The 25,887-nt window shown below is 31.7% G+C and overlaps 1 protein-coding gene across 12 annotated transcripts in view; it reads right to left on the reverse strand.

The window, feature by feature from the left end:
* Argl (Argininosuccinate lyase) overlaps nucleotides 1–25,887 on the reverse strand; it is a 147,069-nt gene that overhangs the window by 35,386 nt on the left and 85,796 nt on the right. For 11 of the 12 annotated variants that reach the window (XM_085817229.1, XM_085817228.1, XM_085817226.1 and 8 more), the window contains 5 exons: nucleotides 24,001–24,098; nucleotides 22,569–22,646; nucleotides 15,766–15,843; nucleotides 15,628–15,680; nucleotides 9,452–9,514 (listed from right to left, as the gene is read on the reverse strand). In XM_085817229.1, the coding sequence (XP_085673355.1) occupies nucleotides 9,452–9,514; nucleotides 15,628–15,680; nucleotides 15,766–15,843; nucleotides 22,569–22,646; nucleotides 24,001–24,098 (370 nt within the window). The remainder of the gene's footprint in view (nucleotides 1–9,451; nucleotides 9,515–15,627; nucleotides 15,681–15,765; nucleotides 15,844–22,568; nucleotides 22,647–24,000; nucleotides 24,099–25,887) is intronic. The other variant, XM_085817227.1, reaches the window with a different exon arrangement.

The raw sequence follows: 25,887 nt of genomic DNA on the forward strand, positions 1-25,887 counted from the left end.
TAAAAATGTCCATGACTATGGAGAAACAAAGACACTGTTAAATCAGCTAACATTGGTATGGGGGTGAAATCGATTACCAAACAAAGACCAAAGATGTTAAAAAATTGCTTTTCATTTGTATACTATAGTAGAAAAATATTTATGCACAATATCATGTAAAGTGCTTCATTTATGTACAATATATATTTCATCCACAGCATTTGCATTATTTGCAGTATTAAAATAACAAGAATAGGATTATTCTATGAGAATGGATTCAATTATATCCCTTTATTTCTTACTGGAAAAGTTCATCCATAGATCTGGAAGAGTTTAATGACATATACTAAGGTACTACCATATCTGATTTCTAATACAATATAAATTACCAAGAAGACTTAAGTAGACAATGATTCTTTAATATTTCTTGAATAGGAATTCATCAAACTAAACAGCCATGAATATTCATAAACTCACAAAGTGTTTGAAGTCATGTCCCAAGTAAACAATAAATTACAGCTATGGCCAATGATCAGGCTATTAATCTAAACAAAGGGAAAATACTGAAAATGATTGTTGATAAATCTTAAAAGAAAATTAACAGAAAAATAGTTTTGATTAATATTAGAAACTCAATATAGCAGAGAGTGGTTACTTGCATGCATGAGAATAAATAATACACAACATACCTGTTGGGAGTTTGGAACACAAGTGAAGTTTTATTGGAGTGCACAGTTATAGAATATAAAAAACAGTGGCACCATCTATGGGCCAAAAACATATTTAAAGCTAACCTTTTTTACACTCCTACTTTAAGTTTAAATATCATCCTAATTAAATACAATGAGAAATTACATCAGCCCACATACATATAATAAAACATTACATTACATTGGTCTTCATTTTAAACCCATCATTTTTGCACACATTTCATGTTTTGCACTGTTTACATTTTTTGTCAAAAAGTCTGCAATCATATCATTAGTAGTCTTATATTGTTCGTCAATGTGCTGAAGTTTCACAGCTTCTCACACGAAATGATGTTGTATATCAATATGCTTTGATCTACCATGATACACACTATTTTTGCTGAGATTAATAGCACTGTTGTTATCGCAGTATAATAATACTGGCTTTGCAGTAATAATCCCAAGTTCTTTAACAATTTTGTTGAGCCATATGGCTTCTTTTGTAGCTGCAGAAAGAGCCATATATTCGGCTTCTGTTGTACTAGTTGCAATAGTTGGTTGACGCTTACTACACCATGACACTGCACCACGTCCGATGAGGAAAACATATCCGGTGGTTGATCGTCGATCCCCAGCATCACCTCCATAGTTTGAGTCGCTGTAACCAAGGACATCAGCACTATAGTCCTTTGAAAAAGACAATGTAGCATCTGTAGTAGCTCGAAGATACCGCATGATGCGCTTGACAGCATTCCAGTGAACCCTTGCCAGATTATTGGAGAACTGGCTAAGGAAATTCACAGCATAAGTTATATCTGGCCGTGTTGCTTGAGCTGCATAAAGAAGACTCCCAATGGCAGCCTGATAAGGAACAGGTAGCTTTCGTTCCTCACTAGTTGGTATCTGCAGTTTAGATAACACTTGATTTTGGTCTAATGGTGTTTTTACACCATGAGATTCATGCATATTATATTTGCAAAGCATACTCTCTACATACTGAGTTTGACTAAGGCTAATGAACCCTTTAGTTCTATCTCGTTCAATTTTAATTCCTAAGCAATAATTTGCTGGTCCCAAGTCTTTCATTTCAAATTTTTCTTTAAGTTATTGTTTTACCCAATTTTTAAGTTCTATGTTATTACTAAAAATGAGTAAGTCATCAACATAAATAGTAACAATAACAAGATCTTTATTTTCATTTATTTTAATATAGACACAACTATCAAAAGAACTTTGCATCAGTCCCATTTCTATTAAACCCTTTTCTAACAGTTGGTACCATAGTCTACCACTCTGCTTTAAACCATCTAATGCTTTGTTTAATTTTAGGACCTTTCCCTTTAAGTTTTGCTTGTAAAATTCACTGAAACCGTCTGGAATTTTCATATAAATGTCTTCATTTAGAGTTCCCTGTACAAAAGCCATTACAGCATCCATTTGGTCAATTTCTCAATCATATATAGCTGCATAAGCTAATAAAATGCTTAATGTTACATATCGGACAACTGGTTCAAATGTTTCAGTATAATCTATTCCCTCAATCTGAGAACAGCCCTTAGCAACTAAACGTGTTTTATATCTTTCAATCTTGCCTACTGAATTACATTTAATTTTGAAAACCCATTTACATTCTACAATGTTCTTATCATAAGGTTTATCTGTTATTTCCCATGTTTTGTTTTTAATATGGCCTAATATAGTCTCACATATAGAATCCTTCCAATGGTTTGCATCATTGCCCCTTAATGCTTCATCAATGGTTTTCGGTTCAGAATACACACCATTTGTTGCTGCTGCCAAAGCTTTAACAAAGCACATTCGATTTAAATTTGGCATTGGCATTTCTGGCATCCTGTGTGTGTCAAAGTCCTGATAACTATTTGGGAATCTAAGTTTTCTGTTTCTAGTCAATATAGGTAGCTCATCAACTACACTACTGTTATCATGGCTATCATTTTGAGCAGTATTATGTTCATCGTGATTAGATTTAATACTAGCATTAACTAATTCATGATCAGACTGAGTATTATCATTAACCATCCCTTCCAATTCACCATTTTGATCACCAGCTATTGCATTCTCAGTATCTGAAAATGTCGTAATCACGCTCCCACTGAATGAGGCTTCATCATAGAATTTTGGCATATTACTTGCCTTTTTGTAGTACATTTCATTTTCCAAAGATTGTACATCTCGTGCATTTATTATTTCACGAGTTTTGGGATCTATTAATCGATAGCCTTTTCTATCCTGACAGTACCCAACAAGCATTAATTCCTTTGCTTTTATATCCCACTTTTTACATTTTTGTTTTGGAATGTGAGCAAATGCACGACATCCAAATACTCTCAAGTATTCTAAATTTGGCTTATACCCATACCATTTTTCATAAGGGGTCATACCTGTAACTGCAATAGTTGGAGATATATTTTTACAGTGATTTGCAGTCTGCACTGCTTCAGCCCAATAATTTTGATCAAGGTGAGCCTCCACCAACATTGATCGTGCTTGCTCTACAAGAGTTCTGTTACTACGTTCAGCTACACCCATTTGCTCTGGTGTAAATGGAATAGATTTTTGATGCTGAATTCCATTTGATGCTAAATAGTTATCCATCTCATTGTTTACATACTCAGTATCATTATCTGAGTGTAAGATTTTGATTGATTTGCCAGTTTGCCTTTCAACAAATGCTTGAAAAATTTTGAATTTTTCAAAAACTTCAGATTTATTTTTCAAAAAATAAACAAAAGTCATTCGCGACAAATCATCAGTAAAACTAATAAAATAGCAAGAACCACCAACTGATGTAACATTCATAGGCCCACACAGGTCACTGTGTACTATGCCTAATAACTCTTTTGCACGCTTAGCTTTTCCCTTGGGAAATGGTTGTCTATGCATTTTGCCTTTAATGCACGACACACAATTTAACAATTTTCCGTTAAATGTAAAACCTTCGACCATATCTTTTAATCTGGTCATTCCTCCTTCACTTAAATGGCCCACTCTTTTATGCAATAATTCATTTGAAATATTTTTATCAGTAATTAAAGCCCACTCATTACATAAATCAAGAGAATACAAATTATCTCCCATACCTGTTCCAGTAGCAACTAAATGTTTACCATCATACACAAAACATTTTTCACTTGTAAAAGTACTAACCATTCCAAATACTTTATTTAAATACTTAATGGACAGCAAATTGGCTGTTAACTTCGGAACGTGTAAAACCTTACTAAAAGTTACAGACTCTCTTTTTTTATTTCTAGATAAGACGAAAGTTATTTACCCTTACCCCCTACTTCTATTACTGAACTTCCTGTTTTTATTTGATGAATACTAGCAACCTGATAATCATCTAATAATTCTTTACGTGGAGTCATGTGGTAAGAAGCACAAGAATCCATGTACCAAATATTGGGATGCGGATTAGAATTAGCTACACTAATTTCCACTACATAAGCTTCTTCCCCTTTTTTATGTTTTAATCCAACATTAGACTTTTTGTTAAACTTGTTTTCATTATATCTATCCTTTTTGAGAGGTGACTTCTGACAATCGAAGCTTTTGTGGCCAAACAAATTACATTTAAAACATTTTCCTTTAAAGTGCATTTTGCCTCCAATATTTTTATTAACAAATGCATATTCCTTACTTTCATTGACTAGGGGTTTTGAATCTTCGGCTAACAAGCGATTTTTAACATTGTCAACTGTTATTGCCTCACCACAATTTTTCAAAGCCATTATAAGAGGTTCAAACCTATCAGGTAAATTAGCTAAAATTATTCCTGCAATTAATTCTTCATCAGGTTTAACACCAGTAGATTTTAACTGCTGATAAGCTGAAATGGCCCTATGTAAATAGTCAGACATATCCTTACAATCAGTATAACGGGTATTCACTAATGTTTTAATTATTGAAACCTTTCTTGTGATTCCCTTATCCTCATATGTTTCAGCTAATACTTTCCAAGCTTCCTTTCCACTTGTTAAATCCCTTATATCATTGAAAATAATTTGAAAGAATAGCAGTAGGTAGGAACATTGCTGTGAACTTGCTAAAAAGTTACCAGGAGTTGTAGCTCCACGAAATATTGTAACACAGTACTACACAAATAATAAGAAATTTGTCTGGAAAAACTGTAAATACGCGATAAAACTGCCAAATTTAGTGCTGGAAGACTTGCTAATGCACTATAAAATTAATTAATCTGACCGTTGTGAAAGGTTAACTCACATGAAAAATAGATCAATGGAAAAAAAAAATATATAAATATAAGGAAGGTATAAAAACATAGATTATAAAATGTCAATATATATAAAATGCCTAAACATAAAAAATTAAAATTAAAAATTGCCAATATATAAAATGCCTATACAAAAATTAAAATTAAAATTAAAATGAAGACACAAAATGCATCAATACAATTTACAATAAACAATAATTAAATAGCGGAAAAATGGTAAATTAACCCACTCGTACACTCAGTTGGCTTTTCAAGGGAAAAAAACTGTTTTACGAAATAGGTTAAATACCATTACGCGTTTGACCAAAACAGACCATTGAAGCTCTTGTTTAATGCGAAAAAATTTTCATAAAAGAACATGAGTATTTCCGGAAAAAATTTTTTGGAATAAATCCTTTTTCGTAGCTCCACTGCTCTGTTCCTTTTTCCCGACGCGTCCGCTGAAAAACACATTAAGGTGTCAAAAGCTATTATAATTCCGAGCAAGTAAAATAAAAATAAAAATCAAAGTAGAAAAATAATAAAATAAAATAAATAGCGGTCTGCTATTAGTAAAAAATCACAACAACGTACGGGCTGGTCCTTTAAACCTTAAAGAAATGTAACTTTTATTAGAAGAATGGTGCTGTAAACAAATAAAAATGTAATCAATTTTGTAAGTAAAAAAAACATCGCAGGGTCTTATTAGGACCAAAAACCTAGACAATAGAAATGAAAAAACTGACCTGAGAGGTTCCGTCCTCAGCTTTCGAAATATTTTTGGAAAAGGGCACATAATCCATTCTTGCCTAAGCCAACCTTCCTTATCGTAATGCGACAACGTCGTGCGAAGCTATAAAATCTGAAGAGGCCAATGGGCTGAGATTGTAAGTTGGCGGGAAGTCTTGTCCCTCCTTTTTTTTACAGAAGGGGGTGACAGATGAGAAAACACATGGAAAGAACACAAAATGGCGTCAGTCAAGTTGTAAGAACAAAACTGTTAAAAATAAGTGAAAATGGCTAATTCAGCTAAAATTACCTATTTTTGGCCTCAAAAGAAAGTGTAAATTGGAAAAAAATCATTTGTTAATAAAAGTCGTCATTCTTCAAGCTAGAGGGCTGTCAAGCTACTATAAAAAATTAAAAGACCCGATTTGTTAATAAATGCAGAGTTTGGCCTTCTAAGTAATTTAAAACTATTACATATAGTATTAAAGTAAAGTGCCAAAATCTTTGGAGGAAAGAAAATGTTTGTACAATTAACTGTACATTTATACAATTTTTACATTCGATAATCTGAATTAGCCATCCATCATTTGCCGTCCGGTATGCTTTAAGCAAAAAATTTCATTAATTTGTTTTGGATAATGAAATTTTTGGTAAAAATTGTAAAAATTGGTAAGGCTAATGCTAGCTTTTTTAAAAGTATTTTTAATTATTTTTTGAGGAATTTGGTTGTTTTTCAAAATTGTGACGAAGTAATACTACAGAACACTTACAAGAAGTATTTCTTCTTGTAAGTGTTCTGTAGTATTACAGATCCTTTTTATTCTAAGAAGCTGTGAAAAAATAGTGTTAATGATGATTCTTTTGGAAATATTAGAATTCCAGTTTGTTAACTTCAGTGTAGAAAAAGTGAATTCTCTCCTCTTGTCGTAGACTTTAATAAAATTGTAATCAAAGATATTAAGGTCAAGGTATACTACATTATTTTGCACGTTATTTGTTTTATTTAGCTTTAAGCTAGTTGGGTAGATATTAGCTGCTTCTATTTTGTTATGGTTGTTAAAGGCTATGATATCATCAATGTAATGATAAATGTGTTGATAAAATTTATGTTCTGCTATGTTCAGAGATCGGACAAATGTCAATTCTCTTGTGAAAAGGAATAATTTGCAGACGGAGGTCGAAAAATTTCCCTCCATTGGGATCCCTTGAATTTGTTTGAAGATGCTATTGTTAAAGAGAATATAATTATTGAAAACCATGCTCGTAAGATAAAGTTGCCATTTTTCGTTATTAATTATTGTAGAAATCTGAGGTATTATATCTGGTAGAGCAAGTAAGCTGGTATAAATTTCTTCAAGCGGTAAAGTAGTATAAAGGTTTTCGAAATCGTAGCATTGTATATGGTCAATTTTAATTGAATTAATTGTCTTAATTACGAGTTCGTTACTTGAAATCATCCAGTTGCAATGCAGATCTTGAAAATCATAGTTATTAATCAAGTCACGTATTAAACGAAGTTTTTTTGCAAAAAGATAATCTATTTCTTTCAGATAACTTTAGGTACTATTGGCAATGAACCTGAATTTAATAGGTGACTTATGAAATTTTGGAAGGGCATAGAGATTTGCAAATCTGTTATTATAGTTCCGTGGATTATCTTAAGTCTTTTATGTAGTGCGTTAAATTTATTGATAAGAATTTTGGTGTTGGTGGTAATTTTTTGGTAAGTGCCATTACTATTTAGTTCTTTGTGCAGAAGGTCGAAGTAAAACTTTTTTCAAAGAACACTAAAATTGTTGCTAGCTTTGTCAATTTTTGTAATGATAAAATTATCTTGCAGTTTGTTGATTAGATCAAAGAGTCATTTCTTATTGTGTAGAGAGTAGAAAGAAGGTGCCTTCAAGAGTGAATGTTGAAATTCTGTAATCAGTGCAGCTTTCCATTCAAGAAAAGTGGTAGTAGGTAAACTGGATTTATTACTAACTAACATGATAAATTTATCAAGATCTTGATTGAATTGTCTGAGGCAAAAATGTTTATTGATACTAAAAGTAGGACGAAATTTGGTGCCAAGTTGTAAACGGTCTCGTAATTCTAAGCCTTCAATGATGTTAAGATCTCCTGTTATAACATGTTGGTGGAAAGGATCGACATATTTTTGGTAAAAAGGCTGTTGCCAATGACACATGCTATTTTCTTGAATCTTGTGGTGGTTGATGACGAGTTGACCTAAGTTCTTTTCAAATTTAAAGCAGGGCTTAATTCAGAGTTGTTGTTCAGGAAGCAAGTGTTGATATTTTTTAAAAATGTTAGGTATTTTTAGTTGATCATAAGAAGGGTGTTTGAATTGTACCGTACAAAACAGTCTTTTGTGAAAAAAATTGCTATTTTTTAGTTTATAATTGCAGAAGTCAATAATTAGGTCTTTGATGATTTGTAAACAGCTAAAATTTTCATCCACGACTTTAATCAGATTCCACAAAGTAACATTCTTTAATGTATGTAGAAGTCTTATGGCATTCTTAGCAAATTCATTATGTTCAAGGAAGGAATGAAGATTTTTAATTATTAATTTCAGATCTTGTACCCCTTCAACTATATATGACAGAGCTTTGGTATCCTTTACTGGATCTTCTTTTGTACCCTCTACATAAGCCCATAAATCCAATTTAATAAGATGCATTTTCATGGAAAATTTCCAATCCATGTAATTTTCCCTCCCACTCAATTGTTTGTGACTAAATGAACCTTCTCACCCTGGCATTTTTCTTTTTTTTAACTTTAATCAACAAGAGACAAAAAAATTATAATTTGAGATAAATTCAAATAAATTTTCTATTGAATTAATTTTATTCTCAAAGAAACATTTGCCCAAATAATTAACAGTAAAAAATATTTGTACTAGTTAAGCTTTTGCAACCATGTGCTTTGGCTATTCCTAACATAACCATGTAGTCAATTCTGGTTGAAGTAATTCTAAAAATTTACAAATAGAATTAAATAAACAAACAAACTTAACTAGTCATTAGATTATTTATCCTCATTTCTTAATCTGGCCTGGGCCCATAACCTATTAGAAACTCAATATAGCAGAGAGTGGATACTTGCATGCATGAGAATAAATAACACACAACATGAACACAAGTGAAGTTTTATTGGAGTGCACAGTTATAGAATATAAAAAAACAGTGGCGTCATCTATGGGCCAAGAACATATTTAAAACTAACCTTTTTTACAATTAATACAACTGGACAAAATTTTAGCCTTCTTATAAAAACAGCCATCATTATTCCAGTGAAAAGTCTTGAAATATCATAAATATAACAATCATAGTAAATAAAATAAAAAATTAAAAAGAAAACTTTGGAGTTCTTTTTATTTACTTAAATTTGGGGATGGAGTTTACAAAATGCTTAAATCTGAACAAAAAATGCAAGGGTTACATACATTTCTGAAAATAAATCTTTCTTTTCTGGGGGTAAAAAAAAAAAAGTATTTTTGGCATATCTGTTTATACAAGTACATATTGTGCTATGCTGTTTCCATACTGAAATACACTTACTTTCACCTATCAATGGATGATGTCAAAGCCAAATACAAGACAATTCATCCCAGGTTCTTTGCTGCAAATAGCTGCATGGAATTTTTGTAACTATTTCCATGAGTAACCTAAATCAAGCTGGTTTGCCTTAAAAAAAAAAAAAAAAAAAAAAAAAAAAAACTTGCCTGAAGACATCCTGCCTTTGGCAGGTAAGCTCTTGCATTCTATGTCTTAATTAAATCAACAATCAGCTTAGGAGTAACATGAAATTTACATACCTATGAAATCTCTATCACTGACAGCAACTAAACTGTTTGGAATGCAACCAGAAAAACCAAGCTCTATTAAAGAAAAGCATGATTATGAGACTGCAACATTAATAGAAACATTTATATTTACATTTAACATATTTTATGGTGAAAAGCAACACTTTTTGGTTATGAATGTAACATTAAATTTTAGATTTTCATGTTAAAGAGTCAATTTTGGAAAGGAATCTCAAAGGAAAAAATACAAAATTCTTTTATTATGAAAGTTGATGTACTTTTATGTGATACAGATAAGATTCAATTATATTATAGCAAACACTATAAAATATATAACTGTAAATGCTTAAGATTTAATGTATTATTTCTAAATAACAATTGAATGCAAAAATTATTTATCACAAAGCATTATCTGTTATCTACATAAAATGTTATATGGCTGATAGAAATAAATATTACTATGTATGTTAGGTCACATACATGGATTGTCCAAAAAAATGGAGTAAATTTTGACAATTCAAATTCAAAAAATAAGATTCAGTGTAGATTTATGAAAGTTGAAGACTTAAATTCGCTAATCAAGTCTTTTTGGGAAACTCAGGCTGTTACAGAATCTCTCAAAATAAAAAAATAAGGTAGAATGTGAGGATCATTTTGGAAAAACCCATCATCGGTATATCAAGGGTAGATTTGTAGTGACTCTACAATTAAAGCAAGATGCACAGTTGGGTGACTCTTCACAACTGGCCACACAATGGTTAGACAATTTATGGAAGAGACTAAAGAAAATTCTTGACATATCTAAGACGTACTGTGAATTCATAAGTTAATATGAAGCATTAGGGCATATGCAAAAAATGAAGAATGTGTTGGAAACTCCTAAATACATAATGCCCCATCATGGTGCCTATACAGCAGAGAGCAGTACAATAAATTTACGAGTGGTATTTGACACTTCAGCACCTTCACGTCTGGTTTTTCATTAAACGACTGCTTGATGAACGGAGGTGTAGCGCGACTGCTGTTCTCTATCCTGCTACGATTTAGAAAACACAAGGTGGCTTTCACTGCTGATATATGCAAAGTCTATCGGCAGATTTGTATAAATCTTGAGCAATGTAAACTTCAGTACATTCTTTGGAAAAATACGAAAAATGATGCATTTAAACTTTATCAATTACTCACCGTAACATACAGAACAAAATCAGCACCTTTTTTTAGCAACAAGAGTTTTGAGGCAATTAGCCATAGACAAAAAGGATAAGTACCCATTAGCTTCTGAAATGACACTCAATGATTTTTATGTTGATGACATTTTGTCTAGTGCAAAGGATGTCACCTCTGCTATAGAATTGCAACAACAGTTAATAGCCATACTACAATCTGAAAAAACGGAATCGCACAAGTGGTGCTCAAACGAAGGAATTCTTCTAGAACAAGTTCCATTTGAAAAACAAGAGTATCATTTTGAAGAATCTTCACAAGGCACCATAAAAACTCTAGGATTAAGATGGAATCCAGAAGAAGACTCTTTTACTATGTCTAGTTCATCTAACATCTGTATTAAACATTCAGTTTTGGCAGATATTGCTAAACTGTTTTATCTTTTAGGTTTCCTAGGACCTGTAATCATGTGTGCTAAGATGTTTCTGCAAAGGCTGTGGCTTTTACATCTAGAGCAGGATGATACACTTCCTTTCAAACAGCAACAAGAGTGGGAGACATTTCAAAGTGCTTTACCAGAGTTAAGACAAAGCAATATCCCTCGTAAAACTCTAATAAAATCAACTAAACAAACTGAGCTCCACTGTTTTGCTGATGTTTAAAGTTTGAATATGGTGGAGTTATTTACCTGCACTGTGCCTCTGAAACTAGCGAAGTTAAAGTTACTTTGTTTTGCAACAAATCTCAAATATCACCTATTGACCATTCCTCGTCTAGAGTTGTATGTAGCAGAGCTCTTTTCTAAACTTATGTGTAAGGTAAAAACATCTTTGAGTTTACAAATTAACAATGTTATTCTGTACACAGATTCAACAATAGTGTTAACCTGGATTGCTACATCTACTCATCTTCTAAATGTATTCGTGTCAAATAGAGTAGCTCGTATCCAAGAGCTAACTAACGATTTTTCCTGGCAACATGTCAGAACCAAAGACAATACTGTTGACCTAATTTCCTGGGATCTGAGAATATTTTCGATAACGCTCCAGAAAATATTTATTGTTGATAACTCTTTATAGTATCAAGGACCAAATTTACTGCATCAACAGGTTATTAACTATAACAGTGTTAATAACAACTTGGAAAAATAAAACGAGAACTATGTGCATGAACTGAAATTTATTTCTGATATAAATTTGATAGTAACTGTAATTCTTTTGGATTATGTTTTTAGTAGTACTAATTGTTATGCTAAATTAATTAATGTTTTTACTTATGTTTTAAGATATATAAGAAATTGTAGATCCAAGGAAAAACAACTATGTACTCTGACAATGGAGGAGGTTTCATAAAGTAAAAGGAAATTGCTTTCCTTAGTACAACAGCAAAGCTTTCCTGAAGATTTCAAGGGCATAAGTAAGGAAAGCGAAGTAGGTAAAATTAGTCTTCATTACCGCATGTTTATCAATACATTGCAGCTTCAGTAATAACTCATCCTGCAGTGATGTCTAAACTTTGTTTCATATTAGTAATTAAATAACAAGAGTATGGCAACCTTTTATGCTAACATTACGCTTGGCGATGATTATAAATTTTTAAATGCTCTAAAAAATGTTGACGAGGAAAAATTGAAAAAAAAATTTTTTTTCATATGCTAAAATTTGTTAATGAAACTCATAGCCAAAAGATTTTATTTAGTGTTATTTTAATTAAAAATAACTGATATGTTACTCACCATAAACACAAAAGCGGCAGCAGAATATGTCAGCACTGGACGGCAGAATTTAGGGATGACGAAAGTTTTTTAAATTGGGGAAGCACCGAGCAGCAAAATTAAGGGATGAGCAGTTTTTTATGGTTTTAAAGGAAAGCACTGGGATCCAAAGTTTAAGCGCAGTGAAAATTTAGAACTTAGGGGAGCGCTTTGTAGCAGAATTTCGGACCCGTAGAGACTGCACCAGGTGGTATTGAGCGCCAACACAAGATAAAGCCATAAGTATATGTGAGAGTTTATTTATTCAGGACTCAGATTAGTTTTCAGCATGTGCAAGAAATAAACATAGGTATAGTAAATAACTAGACTAACACAATTCAGGCTTAATTCAGTACGCAATAGGAGCAAGACAAAATTTAGTGAAACAACTTGGCTTTCGTCACCTATCTTGTGATACACAGCCAATAATGTATAACGGATGCTATTAAGCTAGGCTAAAATTAGCTTTACTGATTCTAAGATATTTCAGTTAATGTAGCAGACTGCGCTGCTCCCTAATCTTCTAATTTGTTCCAGCTTATTATTTTTTGCAGACTGTTATTATTACGGCAATTTTATAAAAACTAAGCTTGAACTTTCAATTATGTTGAAAAGAATTTCCAGTTCTGAAGCTGTCAAAGGATTTATAAAGCAAAACCATGTTTCGATATTCATTAAACAAAAAGTGGAATTGCTGCAAAAAATGGATAAAAGCATATCCGTCTCAAAATTATACGAGGAGTATGGCGTTGGAAAGTCAACTGTATATGACATAAAAAAAAAAAAAAAAAAAGAAAAAGAAACTTTTTGAATTTTTTGTGGAAGCAACTTTAACAACTTATATTGTAAGAAATGTTCAATAAAGTAAACAAATAAATATTAAGCCTTTTTTTTGTAAATTTTGATACCCTTTAGATCATAATTGTTCTTTATTTCATATTTTTAATTGTATAATTTCTGCATGCCATTTTACCAGATTTAAATTGATGATTTAATATCCGGAAAAATCGATAATCCGGAATCGCTGAAGTCCCGACGAGTTCGAATTTTGGACTTTGCACTGTACAACAGCAAGATTTTCCTGAAGAATTCAAGGAAATAAGTAAGGAAAGGGAAGTAGGTAAAAATAGTCAGTTAAAATTTTCATGTACCCTTTTAAATGAATCTCAAGTAATTAGAATAGGTGGTAGACTGCAGGAAACTAACTTGCCTTTTAACACAAAGCACCCTACTATCTTGCCAAAAAATCATAAATTCACTCATTTAATTATGTTAGACCACAATAAATAATAATAATTCGAGTAATAAGTAAATTATTTACAATCTGATGGATAGCATAAAAATAGTTAATTAATTTAAAATATTTTTATTTCAAAAAAACAAAAGTTTAGCAAAACAAGATTCCTTCTTAGTAGTGATGAATCGGTACTACCGAACCGGGTATTTTGTAACGGGTACTGAAAATCGGTACATCCAAGTACCCGTTACTTCAGTACCGAAATCGGTACTTTTCGGTATTCATTACTTCTGTACCGAAACGGGTACTTTTCGGTATTCGTTACTTCTGTACCGAAACGGGCACTTTTTGGTATTCATTACTTCTGTACCGAAACGGATACTTTTCGGTATTCGTTACTTCTGTACCGAAACGGGTGCTTTTTGGTATTCGTTACTTTGTAACGAAAATATGTGTCTCTTCTCGGTATTTTGGTATTCGTTACTGGAGGATCGATGAGGGTTCAGCTCACTTCGGTTTTGGTACGAGGACAGTAGTATCTGGTTGTATTTGTGAAATGGTGATATGCGTTCCTTGTGTCCATGAATGGTCTGCTCCTCAGACCCTTCCGTAGCTGACATGTTTTCTGATATTCAAAATCTTACTCCGTACAGATAAAATAAAACACGTGGTGACGTGGCAGAGTTCCTTCAGTGCGCAAAATCGTTAACTGCGTACTTCGGTACTCCAAATCGTTACTAGGGTACTCCGGTAAAGTAAACCGTTACTAGGGTACTCTGGTACAGCAAACCGTTACTCCGGTATTTTGTTACTTCGGTACTCCAAATCGTTACTTGGGTACTCGGTACTTGAAATCGGTTTTTGGTACTTTTCAAAGTAATGGTTACTTGAGTAACGGGTATTTTGTACCGGGTACTTGTCTGTACCCGTTACTCTCGTACCGGGTACAAGAATGTACCGAAGTTGTCCATCACTACTTCTTAGTTTGCATATCCTTAATCATTTTGAAATAAATAATATTCCAGTTTGGAGCAACAGATGTACTGTTTCGTGTTTGTACAAGGAAGAATACATGAAATAGATTTACCTTTCTTAATCATTTTTGATTTCTTTTGAAAATGTATCATTAAAAAAACATGGAGATAGGTACTTAAGATCACAGGGTTTTGATGCTCACAACTGATCAGCATATTCTCCTAACAATTTCAGAGGTCATGCTCCATAATGTCCCTTGCGTAGAGACTAGTTTTTTTGTATTGCTGGGTAATTTAAATCTGGAATTACTGGGCCAATGTGTTTTATTTTGATTTCTTTTTCATCTCAAGAACACTTTCAGAAGGAATACAATACTGAAAGTTAAATTAAATGTGTTTACAGAATAACAAGAAAGTTAAAATTTCTTAGGACATATCACCAGTAGTTAACAACATAAACAAGTTTTTCCTTGTATAAAGTTTATGGAACCTGAGCTCCTCCCATTCATGTGAAAATCCAACTTTACTTAAATAGCTATAATTGTCTCCAAAGAGTTAAAATGGTGTTCTTTTTTATTCTTTTAAATATTGGGTAAAATATATATTTGACAGTGTTAATCCTTAGAATGTTAGGGAACTATCCATTGATAGCATATCACTGGTTGTAATAATAGAAAATTAGTGAAATATAAATATTTTAAAAATTTCACTAACTTTTGGATAATGCTCTATTTTTTTTAACTGTTAAGAAAATGTAAGAAATAGAATTATTTTCTTCTTCATCTTCATAAAAGATAATAATAAAGGATAGAGAGAAAATAATAAAGACCATATAACTGACCATATTTGTTTAAGTGAATTCAGATGTAAATATGACGGAAAATTTATATATTGTTCAAGACTGTCAATGTTTTTCTAGAAATCCTGTAACAGTTTATGAGCCAAGTATATACAAATAACAAATTTTTAGGGTGGAAAGAACTTAATCAAATACTGGATAAATGTTTTTTAATGTAATTTTATTTTATTTTATTTTATTTTTATTTTTACTTTTGTTTACCTTTGGCCAAGAAATCTCTGTCAATGGGGAATGGGTTTCCAGCCAGTGCTCCACTGTAACAAAAACAGCATTAACCTTCTTTATAAATTTATCAAATAAATTTATCACTATAAAAATTGCATGAAAAAGGACTAATACCTTCCAAGTGGACTTATATTCATTCTTGAAATAATATCTTCAAGTTTGTCTGCATCATTATGAAAATACCAAGCAAAACTGACAAATAAAAAATGCATAAAGTATATTTGGTTTCAAAAAGAAGTTTGAATTAACTAAACAATGATAGCAATTTAAAACAATTTTTGTAATGAGGCAATAAGTTATAAATATTAACATACTTTAAATTAAGAAAGTGCTTTTTTAAGTGTTCTGATGTTAAAAATTTAGATAATTCTCAAATACTTTGTATTCTTGCAAATTTATGTTCTTATTTATTTCTATTTATTTTTTACATGTTTTATAGTATTAGGCATTTTTTACTTATAAATTTACTATTTAAAAGATTTTACTTAATAATTTTATTGAGAATTTTTATTTAATCAAATTTGTTACTCACTAAGTATATGCGACCACAACTGTAAATGCTAATATATTTTGTTGTAGATCTTTTTATTTTGAATTAATTGACGTTAATTTATAAAGATAGCTAAAATAAAATGTGGATACACACATATATATATGTGCATGTGTGTTAGTGTTAAGATATAAAATATGAAATAAAAATATTGATTTTAACATGGCGATAATTATTTTTATTCCCCATTTTAATTTGGCTACTTCCCCTTCTTGTCCTAAAATTACAAACTGTTTATAATAGAGGAATCTAAAATGCGTCATCTTAAAATTAATCTAATCCATGCCACCTTATGTAAGCTTAGCAATGTGGATGTTTTTCACAGATCAAAGGATTCAGGATGTTTTCAATCACAGATCAAAATTTCAACAAAAAAATCGATGCTATATATATATCACTACTCGCTATATATATCATTATTTATTGCTCGCTAGGTATGATAAAAAGACATAAATCGTAAATAAAAACATTTCAGGATCAAAAATGTATTTCACAGGTAGATAATGTTAATTTATGGCAATTAGCTGATATTTTGGATGAAGTTAAAAATAGTTTATAAGCTCTTGGTGACAAAGCAACCTCTAGGAAAACATGGTTAATATTTATATGGCCTCAAAAGGTAGACTAGAAAACTTGAAATTTATGGGCACAGAAAACAACAGAAAAAGATTTTCCTACATTGCAATCATTTTTTGAATTTTTAAATGTAATGTATTCTTCTCTCGAAATTATTATTAATAAAGAAGCAAAAACTAAAGTCATTTATAAAAGGAGTAATGTTAGTTCTAAAACGTTTGAGAAACCAAGGATTCTGTTTTTTTATGCTTAAATTCCCATCTCATCAAAAACTGTAATTCTCAGTTAAAATGAAATTTGTGTAATTCAAAAACACATGCATGCATTGAAAAACATATGTTTGTTCCAAGAAGATACTAAAGCTAACAACGAACAGCTTTTAAAAGCACCAACTAAAAATGAAAGCACTTCAGAGAGGATTTTGAAGGCATAATGCAGGAGACAAGGTCATGTTGTGAGTAATATAGTTCAAAATTGCTATTCAGCGATTCTACCTATGGTTCTCATTCTTGCATTTTCCTCAAATGGCGAAATTATCAAAATTAAATTATTATTGCATTCAGGGAGTAAATCCTCATTTATTTCGAAACGAGCTATTCAAATATTAGGATCGAAATGAAGAAATCATAGGTTACCACTTCATGGAATTGGTGGAGTGCCAGCCACCAAGACTCATAGCTTGATTAGTTTAAAAATGGGATCAAGGTTAAATAGCAAAACAATTGATGTTAACACATATATTTTGGGCAGATCAATATTGCCATTGCAGGAACAAGCTGTTAATATAAAGCATATAGTTTATATCAAATTAATTATGTTAGCGTATCCAAATTTTGTTCACCACACAGAAACTGATTTGATTTTAGGAGTTGACTATTTTACTTTCTTGTACAAAGTACAGGAAGTATTGTAATCACAAAAAATTTCGGTTGTCATATTTCAAAGAAAACATCCATTTTGCCCGCTATCGAATGAAATTTAACGATTTTTTTGCATGACATCTGTATGTAAGGAAAGAATAAAGGACTCTTTTTCCCCAAACGGATTATAAAACATTTAAAATGGATTCAGAAGAGATTTTTTCGTCACCTCTGTAAATACATACGTATGTATCTTGAATAACTTAAAAACGAGTAGCTTCAGTAACGAGTAACTTGAAATTTTGTGTATAGGGCTGCTATAACATGTAGTTGTGCTCCTCCCTTTTTGGTTGCAATCGGATGCACCAAAATACTCAATCTGTTACTCGGCTCGGTGAGTTGTTTTTTTATTCTTATATATTGGTCAATTGTGCATTTTTTTGCTTTAAAAATGATTGAATTATGTTATTCTTATCTTCTGGTTAAGGTTTTTATGCCTTTAGTTAATCTGCATGCAACTGTGGAATTATCAATAATTTAAAACTTGTTTAAGTGCAGCTAAGCCTAATTTTTGTTTGCCATAGCAGCCGTACTTGTTTACATTTGAAACTTAGCAGAATAATGAATTCAGTCAGTTTCTGCACCAAATTCGGTGTCTCTTTGCCAAATGGGACCAGAAATAAACTTTTAGTTTTGTGCACCGAAAAATCTGCCTTGTTGCCTGCAAGTCAAATTGCTTGTTTTTGCACAGAACTTTAATTGTCAAAATTGTTTTTCTGTATTTTAAAATTTTTAATGGAGATATTTTGAGGTTTTACGCATTTTTGCATTACTGTGAAGTGAGAACTGAATTAATAACAATTTTCTGAATCACATTTTCAAAACACTTATTCTTTTAACTCGGAAGATTTTTTTAAAAACTTCCAATTCATCAAACACATCTAAAGGTGGGTGATTTGAAACCCCTAGCAATTTCTAGGTTGCATTCCATGGAATGAAAATTCAAAGACAATCCCAAATTAGAAACACAGATTTTATGTATGAATATGAGCAGTTAGATCATATGACTGCGATTACTGATAATTTATCTAACAGATAGGATGTAGAAAAAACAAGTAGCTATTCCTTGATTAGAACTTTTTGCAGCATATTTGTGGACCAGATTAATTCAATCTCTTTTGAACACTTTAAAAAAGTTTAATTTTGAAATTTATGCTTGGATGGAATTTAAAGCAATTCTATCTTGGCTATCCGCTCATCCATATAAGCGAAAAACTTTAGTTGCAAATAGAACACTTCAATCATAAAAATGATACTTATTAAACATTGGAATCCTGTTCCTTCTAAAGAAAAATCCTGCAGACACTGCATGTCAGGGTATTGAACTTCAATTTCTACTGACATGTACTTTGTGGTGGGATGGTCGACCATGGCTCCATCACGATGAGAAAAACAGGACTATATATGAATTAAGATCTGAAGATGATACCAAAGTAAAGGCTGGAGAAAGATCTGGTCCTATTTTAATTTCTCACATATGCGATTTGAATGATTTGTTGGTTAATTTATTTGAACACTATTCATCTTGTTGTAAGATTGTTTGCTTTCTGGCTTACTGCTAATGATTTATTGTTAAGAATATTAATATTAAAAACATTTTGAGTAGCAGTATTCATTCCAACTGTCTTATACCATTAACATTCCTAGAGTTTCAAATAGCAGAAAAGATCATTATTCGTTGGAATTCTAATGAATCTCTATTATTCTAAAGAATTATTATTATTCTAAAGAGTTTTTATTTCCAGAACGATTTTTAATGTATTAAGGGCAAGACAGATTTACCCAAGAACAGCCCTCTGCATTCTCTTATGGGTAGGAGGAAGTCTTCAACATTCATCTTTAGCATTTAACACCAAACATCCTGTAATACTTTCTTCTCAACATAAATTTACTGACTTACTACTGAAGGAACATCATATTATTTACTTTCATGCCGGTCCTTCTTTGTTATCCCACCTCATCAGGCAATTCTACAGGATAATTGGGGGAAAAAGACTGATACACAGTTGTATTAACCACTGCTTATTTATTATGTTATCGATTTAAAGCTGCCTCAGCTCTGCAACTGATGGGTATCTTACCTGAGCATTGTGTGATTTTGGAACAACATTTTTTTCACATTTGGACTATGCTGGTCCTTTTACACTTAAATTCAATAACGGTCATAGTTCTAAAACAAAAGGTTAAACAGCTTTGTTTGTTTGCTTGTCAACTAAAGATGTGCAGCCAATGATCTGACGGCAGACTCGTTTACTGCTGCACTTAATGCTTCATTTCACTTAATGCACCATACAGCATTTACAGTAACTATGATACCAATATTTTGGAAGCATGCCAAAAACTATGAACTAAATCACATTCGGTCTTCTCTGTATGCGACATAATCAGCCAGTCATCAATTGAATGGCAATTTATACCATACTTCACAGAAATATGGGAAGTTGGAATTCTCTCAGTGAAATTTCATCTGAAAAGTGTATTGAAAGAGACTCTTTTGACCTATGAAAAGATGCCAACACTACTTGTCCAGACTGAGGTTATTTTGAATTCGTGTCCACTTACGTGAAAAATTTTGATATTGACTCTATTAATGCTTAACCCATCACGTTTTATTACAGGTGATACTTTCACATCCATTCCAGACAAACATCTACCTGCTTGCACAATGAGTTCTACGTGGGAACTTATTCAGAACCTTCAACATGGATTTGGGAGTCGCTGAAATAGCAAATATTTGATTTCTCTTCAGCAGCGATCGAAGTGGCAGCACACCAAACCTAACTTGAAGATCAACATTGTGGTTCTTGTCCTGAAAGATAGATCTCTACCTTTAACCTGGGCTTTAGGGCATGTCATCAACGTCCATTCTGGCAAAGCTGGATTAGTTTGCACAGCCATGGTCAAAACTAAAACTGTTGTCTTCAAAAAGACTACAAATAAACTTACATATATCAGAACTGGGCCTAATAGGGTGGCAGTATGTTTACTTTCACACCTCTTGTAATTAATTTACATCTATTCAATGCCCTGTGTTGGCCGCACACTTTTGCTTGTCATTCTTGAAACATGGTAGCAGAATGTAACTGACCTGTAACTAGACTAGAAGAGAAACACGCTAATGTGACAATCAAAATCGTAAAAACAACCTTGTATTTAGCGTAGATAAAATGAAACACTCAATCGATTGAGTGTTTCATTATACCTACGCTAAATACAAGGTTGTTTTTACGATTTTGATTGACCTGTAACTGTTTTAATATTTATTTTTAACCGAACTATGTTATCTGCTTATTATTAGATGTTTATGTATGGATATTGAATTATTATATGTTAACAATTTGATTTGTATGAAGTGGGAGTAGTTGAATTTATTAAAGAAATATCAAAAATGAAATGATCATTTGTATTTTGGCACCATTTCATTAATGGCCAGTAAACACACACCCTTGTATTTAAATTATTTGATTTATGGAGATGCAATAAACTACATTGTTCTCATACCTGTGCTGAATTTGATACTGATGTTTTTTTCCCCCTTTTGCTCTTAATGTATAAAATATCCCCATTTATTGAGATAAGAAAAGAAAATAGCACTTAACATCATATTAAAATCACAAAAAGCATGAAACTAAAGATATCAAGAAAGAGACTAAACATACATTTTCCACCTAACCCAAAGGAACAGCCTAACACTACTTAACAAGTCATCCCCCACAATATCTCTCAAGCAGAATGTTGTGGAAGGAGAATATTGCTGTCTCTGTATTCATGCCAACATAAAAAATTTTAGAAACAGGACTAATTTGAGACAAAATATAAAAAAATCTGAAAGGTTTCAGATTTTATACTATGCCCAAAGCGGCATTTTCCCCATTTACACACACATAAAAGTCAAGAGCATTTGGGTTAATGTTTCTGTTGGCTAAAAATATTTAAAAACAGCATAACTTAAAAATTTCCGATAGACAGTCTCGTGCACTAGATATAAAAATATTTTTTCTATCTGTTCAGTGTGCCCACTCCTTGCTTTCAAATTGTTAAGCTTGTTAATCAAACATTCCTTATGGTTTTACAAAATATGAAATAGAAAATGAAACAAATTCAGGCTTCCAGGTTCTCATAGTTGCATAAAAGACTAAGTTATTCAAAATTTGATGGCTCTAGGTACCATTGTTTTTTTTTACAGTGCGAGAAACGTACATACATTCATGTAGATTCTTCATTATTTAATTACTTTAAATATAATACAGGACAATAATATTCGGTGGCAACAATTTGAAAAGTGATACAACACTTCTAGTGATTCAATGCAAAATCCTATTGTGAGACTAACAGTTCTTCTAGGCTAAAACCCCTTTTGGCTAAAAAAAATCATATTTTAATAAAAAATTACTTGGCATCATATTGCTGAATATTCAAACCATTTTGTTAGAAATGAGTTACCAACTTTAATGTAACAATTAGAAAATTATCCACAAGTGGCTAAATCTTGAAACTAGGAATGAAATAGTTTCATTCCAAATTCATTTGCCAGTGGAAGAATGGAATGGCTGAATACGAACTTAAGTGATTGTCTCTGTATTTTGTATATAAGATAAAGATGAATTGATTTTCCTCCAGAAGAACCAGAAGAAAATATCCAGCACAACATTTAAATGTTTCCTTCTAGGCAGACAGTTTTTAAGAGCTTTGTACAATTATTTAAGCAATCAATCACATGAAAGTAAGAATTTAAAAAAAAAAAAAAAAAAAAAAATCTATCAAAATTTTGAGCACAGAAGAGTATGTTCTGAAAGTTATATGTAATACATCTAAAGCAAATACCAGTAATTTACAACATAAAAATCAAAACTGACTGCATAGTTTTCTACCTAAGGAGCCAGTGTCCCCATCTTATTGGTTGTGCCCGCTGAAGATGCGTATAACCTGGCATGAGTATATCAATTTCACTAAAACAAATAAAACAACCATTTGTTTTTATCAAATTAATCATGTACATAATATATGTATACATATAAAGTTAATTGTGAATTATATAAGATACTATACTATATATTATATAGATATACACTTAAAAAAATGAATAGTAATGATTTACAATAGAATTTTGTTTATCTGACATATCATCACAAAAATAAAGCATCAAATGGCAGCCAGATACATGCTACAAATATAGTCCTTTTTTGTTGTAGTTCTTGACTATGTATCATCTATACTATAAGTCACGTGTCTGTCATTCAGTGCAGTGCAGTTTATCATTGTATTCGAATCAGTTTATCATCTGTTATTGCTCATGTGTATGTGTCTAATTTGACAAATATTGCTGTGATGTTAAGAATTAGCAACTTATGCAAATACAGAAAGAATGGTCAAGAAGCGAAAGAAGGCTACAGCAATAGAATAAAAAAATTGTGGCAATCAAGAGACTGGACACGGCAATGAAGAAGGTAGCTGATGACTTTGGCCACTGGATGGGTAACAGTAGCAGATTGGAAAAGGAAGTGAATAGATACAAGAAAATGGTACACACATTAAAAGAATGGAAAAACTATAAAAATTGAGCCTTTTTATGTTTTGTTTACACAGTTGAAAGACAAAGGTATGCTTATTGCAGAGCTCATTTTACAACAAAATACACTGCATTTTCATAATGATTTCAACCCAGACTTCACAGCAAGTGTCAGTTTGCTTGACTGATAGAAGAAATGCTATGGTATCCATCAGTTAAATATCAGTAATTTATCTGACGTTCTGAGCACACAGCAAAAAAATACAGAAGTGACTTAAAATTATTAAATAATTTAAAGTTCATCATTATAACAGTAACAGTTTCAAAGCATGAGCACACAGTAATTATAATCGATTATTTTTAATTCACAAAATAATAGCTAAAATGCTCAATCATTATGCATTTTCTGACAACTGAAAATAAGATGTGACATTCAAGTTGGAAACATGCTTTTAGTTATATTTAAATAGAAAATGACAAAACACTGCATACAATACTCATTAAACAATATGTGAAGAACAATACTAATATAATGAGATGCAATCTAAAGATAAAATATTCAGTTACATAATTAAGCAGAAAAGAGCAATATATAATTATGGAAAAAAATATCATACTTAAAAAAATGAATATTTAAATCAAACGCAAAATGAATTCAGCCTCAAATGCCGGAAACATTGCAAACAGAAGAAAATGTAAAATAACTATACAGATAAAATCTTTACAACAGTAGTAAAGCATTGCTTGTGTTATGTGTAATGTATTAATAAAGAAAGACATGACTTATAACTTACTTTTTGGCCCTCTCACAACATATTCGGACAAAAGATAAAAGTAAGCATTTCAAAACAACAGACTGCTCTCTCAACCACATACGGACATCTGTGGCCACCTTCAAATGATAATAAACAAGTTAAATGCATAAAGATAAAATGTGAATTAATACAAATTTATAAATGTAAAATAACAATGGTTATCTCTATTATATTTAAATGGTTATCTCAACCACCATGAAAATAGGCTAATATCAAACCATGAAACCTGTTGGAGATCTCGCCAAAGTTGTGCCAATTATTCCTGCAGAATTCTGAAGGAACTGAAGCTACTTTATTTAATAGACAATCAGAATCTTTATTTAATAATCAATTTGAACCACTTCATTACTACACTTGATAAAAAGGCTTTCAGCAATTTCAACTATTTTTTTAGGCCTTCTAATTTTATTTAGAGTTCTGTTTGGAGTCCAGTGGCACAGCTACGGTGGAGCAAGGAAGGACAACTGTCCCCGGGCGCAGCATCCAGGAGGCCCCAACTTGATGTTATGCAATTTTAGAATGAAATGTTTTCCATTCTTGTCACACAGAAAACGGTGCAAAATCTTCAGTTGTCCCCAAGGGGCTGAAAACCCTAGCTACGCTTCTGTTGGAGTCTATGAGTACAAACTTCCCTCAGATAATTGTTCCAAATCTATTACTGTTTTGTCACCCACATTCAGAAGATCATATTGGATTTATTAATACACACTTGTTTTGCTGGTAAGATTCCATATCTTTGAAAATAATCTACTGCTTGCTGTTTTGCAAAAGGAAGCTGCCCAACTTATAATAATCATAATACAGATATTTTTTTCAAAATCGAGAATCATCAAACGAAAGTGCAAATGTTATGAGTGTGCTATTAAGAAACACTTATCCATAAATGGCACTATATTGTGTAGCTTGGCAACAGTTTCACAATCAACAGGATGATACATAAGTACCTTTAAACTAGTTAAAGCGAACCTTATTTAACCCAGATTATTTGTACCCAAATAATCATTCAGAAATTCAAATTTTAATTTTTTTAAATCTAAGTTCACTTTTCATTTGATAAATTAACTCTAATATCATAATTTTTTCAAATCAAAAACCCATCTTAGGTGCTCCAAAAAAATTACGTTTATCTTAACACAAACTTTTTTAAGTTATTAATTATTCCAAAGCATTAATTTAAATAGAAATAGTAGGAATAGCCAAATCCTGGGTGTGCAGAATCCTCATTTCCGACCCTTTTAGTTCAGGCGCCACCGTTGAGACATTAGGTTATTTTGAAGCAGAAAAGATGAAAAATGAGCAATGCCCTCACCGGGAATCGAACCACAGACCTCTGGAATGTGTGGTCTTTGTAGTGTAGTGCTGACCACTACACTACAAAGGCATGCTAAGAAGGCAGGAGAAATACCTTATATACTTTGTAAAGTTTGCCCTAAAAAGAAGTTAAAACTTTGATTTTGGTACTGTAACTGAATAGAAAAATCAAAAGTTTTAGAATCTAAAACTCTCAACAAGGTCGTTGCGAGACCGTTTTGTTCGAATACTTAAAATCCAGAAATAAAGATACTCCCTTGATAGGTATTACAACTTTAATAGCAGCAAATCAGCTAAGGCACCAGAAAGTTGAGTCACGTAACTCCCTAACCAGTTTAATCCAGAAGCTAGAGCAACTGAAAATTAACATTAGAAAAATACCTCGTCGCTAGTAACTGGACTATAAGAGCAAAAACTATTGTAATGTAAGCTTATTACTATCATTTTGCATGTATATGTTAAAAATAATGTTGAAAAGCAGTTAAAAATGATGTAGAAAATCCAGTCAATGTGTAATTGAATTTCAAGTTTACTTTGATTATCTCAGTAAAGTTA

This window comes from Stegodyphus dumicola, chromosome 5 (assembly GCF_044657685.1).
Source record: "Stegodyphus dumicola isolate Sdum_Otavi_A_Nest chromosome 5, ASM4465768v1".
Classification (NCBI taxonomy): Eukaryota; Metazoa; Arthropoda; class Arachnida; order Araneae; family Eresidae; genus Stegodyphus; species Stegodyphus dumicola.